The sequence below is a fragment of the Lethenteron reissneri genome, chromosome 32, assembly GCF_015708825.2.
Source record: "Lethenteron reissneri isolate LAM-NWPU_2019-01 chromosome 32, ASM1570882v1, whole genome shotgun sequence".
Lineage (NCBI taxonomy): Eukaryota > Metazoa > Chordata > Hyperoartia > Petromyzontiformes > Petromyzontidae > Lethenteron > Lethenteron reissneri.
In genome coordinates, this window is record NC_083810.1 from 10657585 (window position 1) to 10667545 (window position 9961).

General features: G+C 43.2%; 1 protein-coding gene across 1 annotated transcript; it reads left to right on the plus strand.

Annotated features, from left to right (window-relative positions):
- The first annotated feature begins 272 nt into the window (after window positions 1-272).
- Window positions 273-9457, plus strand: LOC133350018 (cyclin-I-like). Its single transcript, XM_061563969.1, has 7 exons — window positions 273-457; window positions 4592-4742; window positions 5343-5477; window positions 5666-5740; window positions 6088-6228; window positions 6763-6981; window positions 7624-9457. The coding sequence occupies exons 2-7, from the start codon at window positions 4635-4637 to the stop codon at window positions 8029-8031; spliced, it is 1086 nt and encodes a 361-aa protein (XP_061419953.1). The 5' UTR covers window positions 273-457; window positions 4592-4634; the 3' UTR covers window positions 8032-9457.
- Window positions 9458-9961: the final 504 nt, after the last annotated feature.

The following is a 9961-nucleotide window of genomic DNA, read 5'->3' on the forward strand; positions in this document are numbered from 1 at the left end:
AAAAAATTGTGGTATAGTTAATTGTCCTGTAAATAAATAACGTCTGTTTTTATCACGTCATGGTCGCGAGTAAGGCGGTCCGGATTTGACGTTCCTCAAAAAAATAATCCCGTCGAACATATCCGTATTTGAACAATTTATCTCGTCGCAAATCCCATTATTACGCGCGCATATTAACGTATTCCTTTTTAAGAGGTGATAACATCTATAAATATCGCACACATTGACGCAAATTACATATATTTTAGGGTCGCCCTGCGCGGAGGGATATGAATGTGCGGAGGGTGAGGTCCAGTGGGGGGTCGTCCCTTGGGTCAGTCCCCACTCGACGGAGCTGAGGGCTCGTTCGGTTTTATTTTTTATTCCTTTTATTGTTGATTTAAAACCATTAAAATGGGCTACTTCTAAGTTTACAATAAGTCCCTCGGTCGGTACAGATCCTCGTCTGTGCGGAGAGGTAAGTGCCGGGCATGACATCGTCGCCTTTCGGTCGTCGTTAATGTTTATTTTTAAACGTTTTACAATATTACATTTATATATCGGTGTAACTAACTCACAAAGTGGTGTTCGACTAACTGGCTAGCTTAACTACCGTGCTTATTTTAACATTCGTGCAGTAATTTGTCGAAGAGTGTTGTGTTGATGCCTCTGGGCTGGTGATGTATGCACAATAGGGGTAGTGAAATGAAGATAAAAACATCGCAACGTTTATAATTCACCTAATGTACAATATTGTTACTTGTATAGAGTATTACCAACACTGAGGCAAACTATACAAGCACACTTTACCGAATACAAATCTACATTTACATTACTATAGCATATAGAACATGGCATACACAATAGGGGACAAGCGACTATGTGGTTATAGTTTATATTAATTCACGTCTGTATATTGTTAACATATGTATGATAGGGGGGCAGATATAATCTATTTATATGTTTTCCTTTGTCACATCAACTGTTTCTTTATAACCATTATGAACACAAAGATAAACCATACAGGCACACGTTACTGTGCTAGTAGCAGTATTGCATTCAATTATAATAATTTGTAAAACCTTGGATTGCGAGCATAATTCGATGCTGGAAACGTTTGTAATCTAAAACACTCGTATATCAAATCACTCTTATATCAAAGCACTCGTATATCAAATCATTCGTATATCAATTGTGATCACCTGACGCTCGACAGACAAAGCGTATGCACGTACTATACTCGTATTGCAAGACCTCGCTCGTTTATCAAATTAATATTTATTTAAATTTTTGCTCGTCTTGCAAAACACTCGCAGACCAAGTTACTGTAATTTGTAAAATGTACACTGCGGGGGCATGTGACATTGTGTTTATAAAAAACAAACATTTGGTATTTATGAATCGTTAAAGGCGTTCAATGTAGGCCACAAACAGGCGTTGCTATGTGGGGGGGGGGGGTGCCATCGATCTGGTCGTGGGTTAGAACATCAGTGGCGAAGTGATATCATCGATCTGGTCGTGGGCTATAACATCAGTGGCGAAGTGATATCATCGATCTGGTCGTGGGCTATAACATCAGTGGCGAAGTGATATCATCGATCTGGTCGTGGGCTATAACATCAGTGGCGAAGTGATATCATCGATCTGGTCGTGGGCTATAACATCAGTGGCGAAGTGATATCATCGATCTGGTCGTGGGCTATAACATCAGTGGCGAAGTGATATCATCGATCTGGTCGTGGGCTATAACATCAGTGGCGAAGTGATATCATCGATCTGGTCGTGGGTTAGAACATCAGTGGCGAAGTGATACCATCGATCTGGTCGTGGAGTATAACATCAGTGGCGAAGTGGTGATACCATCGATCTGGACCTGGGCTATAACATCAGTGGCGAAGTGATACCATCGATCTGGTCATGGGCTATAACATCAGTGGCGAAGTGATACCATCGATCTGGTCGTGGGCTATAACAGTGGCGAAGTGATAATACAATCGATCTGGACCTGGGCTATAACAGTGGCGAAGTGATACCATCGATCTGGTCGTGGGCTATAACAGTGGCGAAGTGATAATACAATCGATCTGGACCTGGGCTATAACAGTGGCGAAGTGATACCATCGATCTGGTCGTGGGCTATAACAGTGGCGAAGTGATAATACAATCGATCTGGACCTGGGCTATAACAGTGGCGAAGTGATACCATCGATCTGGTCCTGGGCTATAACATCAGTGGCGAAGTGATACCATCGATCTGGTCCTGGGCTATAACATCAGTGGCGAAGTGATACCATCGATCTGGTCGTGGGCCATCATCCTCCCTTCACCAAACCCGGACGGAACGGCGTAGTGTGAGGTATAGACAAACTAGCCACCCTCATCCAGCAGTGGATTGACAAAGGCCGTACTTTGATGCAACGTGGATACCCGTACGATCCTATCCCCTATCCCCAAATGTACAATGTGGGCCACTTACAGTAATGTGCTTAGACTAATGTGTGTATTGTAGCTGTTGACGTGGGATCTGTTAGACGATACTTCACCGCGCTGGTTAGCTCATGACAGCACGAGAGTAAATTGTCTACCCTCTGCTGACCACATCGTTGTTAAAGTACTGTACGTGCTTTTGTTCGTATCGTAAACGTTCTGCACAGTGTTTTGGCATGTTCAGTATCGTAGTGCATGAGTAGCTACGACTGTTGTCCACACTTCGTATTATTGCAATGCTTGGTAAGTGACACTGAGGGTGGATGCGCGGCCTCTGCTGGTGGGTTTATTTTATTCAATTGCTTTGGTACTAAAGGCACGATGACGTGAGACGAAAGTATTCATTTTAGTGTGCGTACGCAAATATTTCGTAATTCTTCGTGTTACGAAGCGCCTGAAAAAAGGGCGTACATTTGACGGAGAGTTGCGATTTGCCTCCTTACGTCTTCATACCCGTGAACCCCTGATCAGTGCCCTCACTACCTTATTATAGACCAAATTCAGAGTGTATTGGTCACCCCGTGCCTGTATCAATATCAACGTTGATCCTACAAAGTCCCATCACAAGGGAGAAACACAAATAGACAATCACCACCACTACACTCACCACTAGTACACTCGCCATTTGTACACTCACCACTAGTAAACTCACCACTACGCTCATCACTAGTACACTCACCATGACATACATGTCAACCCCTTATCAGTGCCCTACCTTATTAGACCAAATTCATACCATATTGATCACCCCGTGCCTTATAAATCTCAACTTTCATCCGACAAAGTCCCATTGCCAGGGAGAAACACAAACAAAGACAAAAAAACATGTTTTTTTTCCGTATTGAAACGTCTGTACACCTTATGGACCTCAAAACTCAATTTTCCTGTACAAGAATACGGATAACCCGTATGGGTTGATAGCGATGCGTCTCCCAGGAGTGGCCTAAATGCGGTTTCCCCCGCTCGTTATTGCGTGACGCGAGGCGCTCTTTGCCACGGCTATTTTTACCAAGACAAACGTTTCGAGACTCACGTAGCAACGCCCCTGAACGATCGATGGAGTCAGTGGGGTTGGTGCGGGGGGGTTGACGAGTTTGGTTCCAAGTTCAGGGACCAGAGTGGCCTGGTGGTATGACGCAAGCCGTGGTATGCAAAACGGGGTTAAACTCGGTCGCTTAGCCTGTGCCAATGTGTCTCACGTATTGCTTTTCACTGTGTAGGTGTACCGTAAAGCGTGTTTCACATCTGCGTGCCAAGAGTATAATAGAAGGCAAAAGAAAAGTCACTATCCTTCCAGATTGTTTTTTTTTTCTAATCGTCTTGGGTTTCAGTTGATAACATATTAAGGGGGCACCACTCAACTATATTTTGTATAGGGGTTAAGGGTTAATGGGTTAGAGGTTCGGATTCATGGATGGGGGTTAAGGTTTATGGTTAAGGGTTAGGGTTAAGGTGTGGGTTAGAGATGGTGGTACTTTAAACTGCCTTTTCAGGAGTTTCCTGCATTGAATATTCCCATCAATTCACGTTTGATGGGAGAAACCCCATAGATACGAGTGGAAAACAATCACAAGCTCCACACAGATACTCCCATCCAAGCACAACACAACATCAAACGGCGATATCTACACATACTATGCATAAATATAAATGCACAATTATGTTTATATGACATACTAACACTGCTGCATGGTATGTATATGTAATGTGTGAAGTACGTATGCAGTCTAATCCACAGGCCTGTAATCTAGGTCAGTGACAAAGGGTTGGGGGATCAGATTTTTTAAACTCCCAATCCCACCAATGCAACAAAAGTTGAGAATCGGTGAAGCTCTCCTGGGCTAGTAAATAGCAGAATACATACGTTGTGGTGGCATTATTGTTGGAAATCTTGGCCTCTTCAAAATCATGTACAGTTTGGTCTATATCAAAGTGTATATTTCACATCAGGTTTTAAGTACCATATGTTTTTATATACCCACTACACATCTAAAAAGGCATTAGCTAATGGATCCAGATGCACTTTGGACATTCAAACACGAAAAGGTAACGTTATCTGTACATTAATATACATGAGTATGGCATTGCCTAGTAACACTGAGTGTGCTATTTGTGTCCCTCGCAGGTAGCTTTGTCTGGTTGGAAGGAACGCCTGGATTGCAGTCGCCATGCCAGGGGTGCTGGGTGCACAGAGGCTGATGGAGCTTTTGGACGATGCCTTGGCCAAAGAGACCAAGGCAGGGCTCAATCGCCTCCTGCAGATTCCTTCCAACCAGGTTCGGTCTTGATGCCTTTCGATTTGTGCTGCACACCAAGACAAAGAGCATATTTAGGACAGAACCCTGTGCCCTGACGCAGCTTTAAATCAATGTTTCGTGTGTCCCTAGATTGCACGTGACAGGTGTTGCCGATTGATTTATAATGGAATGTAATTTAATTGTCAGCCGCTTATGGCTGTGGGCTCTGGAGCCTAAAAAAAAAATTGTTGACAGATGTGGTCGTTCAGCCATGCACCCAAAGTTCCTCTTACGTGCTTAGTGCGTCATGGTGACTCTCACTTCACCATGTGGAACCAAAGTTGGGCTGGGAAACTTAGTGCATTTTTTTGTCATTGCCTGTTTGTACGTTTGACTCACCTCATTGCACAGTAACATTGTACACTTGTTATGAGTATCCGAGATTTCTATAATAATACAACAGGTAAAAGTGGAGCTCAATTTAAATTAGTAACTTTGTTTTAATGCTCAATACAATAATTGTATTATATCACCTTCACAAAAACACGTATTGTACTTTTTAAAATTCACTGTTAAATGGGTTGAAATGAAGTGGGAGGCATTGATTGTTAACGGACCATGTCTTTTTGGCTGGTACAGGACGAGGCTATCTCTCCAGCACAGAGAGACGAGGTTGTGCGCTGGCTCGCACAGCTTAATGGAACTTTCCGCTTCTACCCCGAGACTCTGGCGCTGGCCGTCAGTACCCTCGACCGCTTCCTTTCCATCGTCAAGGTAAGAGCGAGCCAGTCCCAACACATGCTGATGATAAAAATGTGTGATTTTGTAAATTTGTTTAGAGTTGATTGACTTTAAACACAATTAAAATACAACTTTTCAGTGCAATAATAAATTCAGTGTATGTGTGCATTCATGATAAGAGTGTTATGTAAAGCACTAATAAAACTTTACTGTGTCTACAGGCGCGACCAAAGTACCTCCGCTGCATGGCTGTTTCTTGTTTCTTCCTGGCTGCCAAGCTCTCAGAGGAGCCAGAGGTAAGCTCACTAATCACCAGGCAACTGTACCTGTGCTTGTGTCATTGCAGATTTTTCCAGAGCCATTACTGTACACTCAAACACCTTGGTGTAAACAATTCAGCTGAAAAAGGCCAATTTTTCTGGGTCACAAACTGGGGGAAAAAGAAAACTGAACCGTGACTTCCTCATTCGCATTAAGCCTCAAAAATAGATCCCTGAACCACCTTGTAGTTTTGCACCGTTGAATGTTCCGAAACAACACAGCGTGGAGGATGAAAAATATACCGCCAATAGGAACAACTTTAAGAGGCTTAGTGCCGGTGGGTTGCATGTGGCGTTACAAGAGGCCCGGACGCGCATTGCAGGCGGTGCCGATGGTGAAGGACCTGGCTCACGAGAGCGAGTGCGGCTGCTCGCCACGCGAGATCCTGCGCATGGAGATGCTGGTGCTGGACAAGCTGGGCTGGGACTTGCGGGTCGTCACCGCTCTCGACTTCCTGCACATTGTAAGATGTCGTCTGGTGATGCTGCCAAAACATGCCCGCTGTCTGAAGTGGACTCGACAGAGCTGCCTGGGCAGACACAGGGCCCTGGGGTATAGTCGTGTGTGCAGTGAAGAGGATGATAAACACGACTGAAGCAGGGAAACCAGCAACTTTCAAGCATGCATTCCAACACACCTACAACTACTGCCTGGGGAAATTTTAAAGATCACCGAAATTCCCCTAAATGCACACTAAGCTTGGTATACTGTATTCTTTAAATGACCAATGTTCATTTCTTGTTTATTCTGTGAAGTAACCTACAAATGGCTACGAATGTTTACTTTAGCAAAAAGATTACTCATTAAGTCAATACTAAAATTGATGAGTTAAACTGCTGAAGACTACAATCACTTCATGATAGTTTAAACAGCTCATTAAAATAGGGTTAATGTGCCCTAACTTGTTACCACGAGTGTTCATATTCCATGCCACCTTACTTGTGTTCACTAACAGAAGCCCACCATGTTAACAATGCTCTCGTGCACTTTATTTCAGTTCCAAGCGCTGGTGTGTTGCGGGCGGGGACATTCGCTCTCGGCACACGAACTGAGTCGTTTGACGAACCTGCTGTGCCGCTGCCTGACACGCGGACACCTGCTGGCCACAGCTCGTCGGCCTGCCACTCTCGCTTTGGCTGTGCTCAGTCTGGAGCTGCAGCGCAGTGGATCGCCCGGCTGGTTGGCAATCACTGCTCAGATCCAACGTAAAGCCGAGGTGAGCCGTTCACCCAGCACCATTATTCCACAATCACTGTCACGCACACTCAAGTTGAAATCCAGCTCCCACTCCTGACCTATTACATTTGTGACTTAATGGCTGTAATGTGGCCCTGCACTACATAAATACTTTGAGTTTAATGTACAAATCCTTTGTCAATATGCTGCTAGATGAAGGCCTCCCCACATTGTTGAGGTTTTACTTGACCATACTAGTCAGTGTAGGTTGGTAAAAAGGAGGCCCAGGCCTGTCAGATATCACTACCAACTTATGTTGTGGCTGGGAATAAAACAGGGGTTGCCAGGTCAATAGCCGTTTCTCCACTGCTGTAATGAGTTTCGAAATTTAGGCCAGTATTTCTGGACATCGAGAACATCCGTAATGCCACTCTATGCTATTGATATAAAAAATATATTGCTCTTGATTTGCAGGCGAGGTTATAAACCCTGTTATATATTCACGCAGCTTCATCAGAAAGTTTTAGGAATTTTCATCTGAAAAAACAAATTTAAGTATCCCAATGTATTCCAAAGCTTTACCACGAAAAATTGTTCACGGCAAAATACTAACAGACCAATTTATTTTCTGGTAATGTTTCCCCCCCCCCCCCCCCCACCTCATTTGACATTGTGATTGCAGATTGAAGTTCAGGATCTGGTGCTGTGTGGGGAGGAGGTGCACCGCTTTCTTTCCACACCACCTTGCCCAAAGCAGCAGCAGCAACAGCAGAAGTGGATGAGTGGGGAGAATGCCGTGTACGTGTTTGCGCCTCAGGCATGCAAGCCACGACCAAGCCTTTCCCACGTCAACAAGCCAGTGCCGTCACCGCGCAGCCCCCTCCTGTCCGACAGCTCTCCCCTGTCCTCCCCCGAGCCTGTGAAGGTCACAGTTATTGGGCATCCTTACCCCTCTAAGCCCATCCCTGTGCCGAACTGGAGGGCTGAGGAAACAGACGCCGACTACTGTGATTCCATTAAAAGCCTGTACGGAGAGGAAGGGGAGTGGGGTTCCCCATGCCCACCATTGCAGCCACCCATGTCTTTATGAAGGCATTGTGCATGTGTAGGGAGAAGTGTGCCAGAAACGAGTGAGAGAGTATGCCAACCGTGTGCGTGCGCATTTATTTTTTTGTTAATGAGATTTGTTAGTTACCTGTGATAACATAATGAAGGGGCAAGGATACGTTTAACATTTAAGAGCCTTTACAGCTGCACAGCAACTCAAGTCCGTCCAAACGTTGTGCAAGCAGGTTTATGCTTCGTTTATATTGTTGACCACCAAAATGTCTTCATGATACAAGCTATTATTTATACTTTGAAAGTTCCTTAAGTTCATGTTACACTTAAAATTAAGAGAATGTTATTTTCATTTCATTTACAACAGTATTTAACATCATTAAGTTGACATGCATATGGAGGTTTAAAATTGGGGTCCGTTCTAGAACCTGAGCTCGTGTTGTATCCCTTGAGTATGCAGTTTTGAAATTAACATGTACCTTTTCCTCTTGCTGAATTTATTCTTAGTTTAGGCTGCCACATTATTTTGAAATTTAGCTTGTGGAATAAACAAAGTGAAAATTAAGTTACATTTCACTTCCAAGGCTGTTGGTGCTGTGAAAATTTGATCATTGTAACTATTGCCACTTAAAAATCAGTGGGTAAAAAAAGTTTTCCAGCCTTTGCTGGAAAAGTGCGCACTTCTTCATACTTATTGCTCTTCAGTCTGTTACTCAAAATGTAGTCTAATGTACTGTATGTTGATATTTTCTCTCTGGCGCTTAAAAAGTGCAATGCACAAAAAAAATTCCTAAAACTTGAATAAAAAAAAGGTGTGTAAAGTATTTTTGTATGTTTTTTCTGTTTTTGGATTTTGTTAGTGTTGATATAAATGTATTGCCACGTGAGCCTTTAACATGAGCTGAAATGTTGGTGTGCTTAGGCACAAAATACATTTCCTACGAAATATATGTTATGCATTTACATATTTTAAAAGAATGTTAATTGCTTAACATTTTGAAAGTGCTAAAATATGATATTCAAGTGAAAAAAAGCAAGAACATTTGAAAACCACGATCTGGGTGCAGATGTGTCGTGTATGAACATAATGCAGTACTTAATCGTAAGTTGCTTAAACAACACCATTCACAGTTCTGCAATAGAGGGTTTAGATTTGACTTCTCTATTTGGTGGTGATCTGCTCATAATATTCAGTAAATGGCAGCTAAGCACACTTTATGACAGCGCTTTGATCATGTCAGATTTGTAAAGTATGCCCTTAAAGATTTAAGTAACTCTTACACTAGAAATGTATTATGCGACTTTGTATATGTGCTGTATATTTGTTGTATAATTTTACTTTATTTTATGTCGATGCTGTACTGTGCTTTACATGGCATGTCTGCAGAATAGGCAGTGTTGATGCCGCCTACTTTGCCAAGGTGCCAGTCTCCAAAAAAATAAATGTTGCTCAAGCATATGTTATCAACGTGTCTTTTATCCCAGAGTCGAGGATACTTTAGGCATTTTTTTACCACGAATGTGGGGTCTGCACCTTCCTGTTGTTCACTCATTATCCTTGACCACTCCACAGGCTTTCACATCCTGATTCGTTACTTAACACCACCTTTTTAGAACTGCCTCGGTCTCTGCCCCGCTGCTTAATTGTCCATCACCTTTCCGATGTGGTTGTCCTTTTGCAACACTTCCTCGCCATCCGAGTCAACTTTCAGCTTGTCTTACATGGATACCACTAGTTTTCCTCAGCACTTCATTTCTGACCTGTTCCAGTCTGTTACCTAATATCCATGTCATGTTTTCTGTGGTGCTCGGGACTTTAGAATCCAACAAACCAGTATGTCAATAGGGTTACGAGTCATTCATCTTATAAACTCCCATTCAAGTCGGAATCTTCCTGTGTCATTACTCCACAGGTTTGTTCATTTCAGCCATGCCTTTGGAGCCTTGCTTTGATATACAAG

What these genes read in the sequence shown, in the direction of transcription:
- LOC133350018 (XM_061563969.1), top strand. Translation starts at nt 4,635, where the DNA reads ATGCCAGGGGTGCTGGGTGCACAGAGGCTGATGGAGCTTTTGGACGAT. An exon ending in GCTTCCTTTCCATCGTCAAG is followed by an intron (nt 5,478 to 5,665) that starts GTAAGAGCGAGC and finishes CTGTGTCTACAG; the next exon opens with GCGCGACCAAAGTACCTCCG. An exon ending in CTCTCGACTTCCTGCACATT is followed by an intron (nt 6,229 to 6,762) that starts GTAAGATGTCGT and finishes ACTTTATTTCAG; the next exon opens with TTCCAAGCGCTGGTGTGTTG.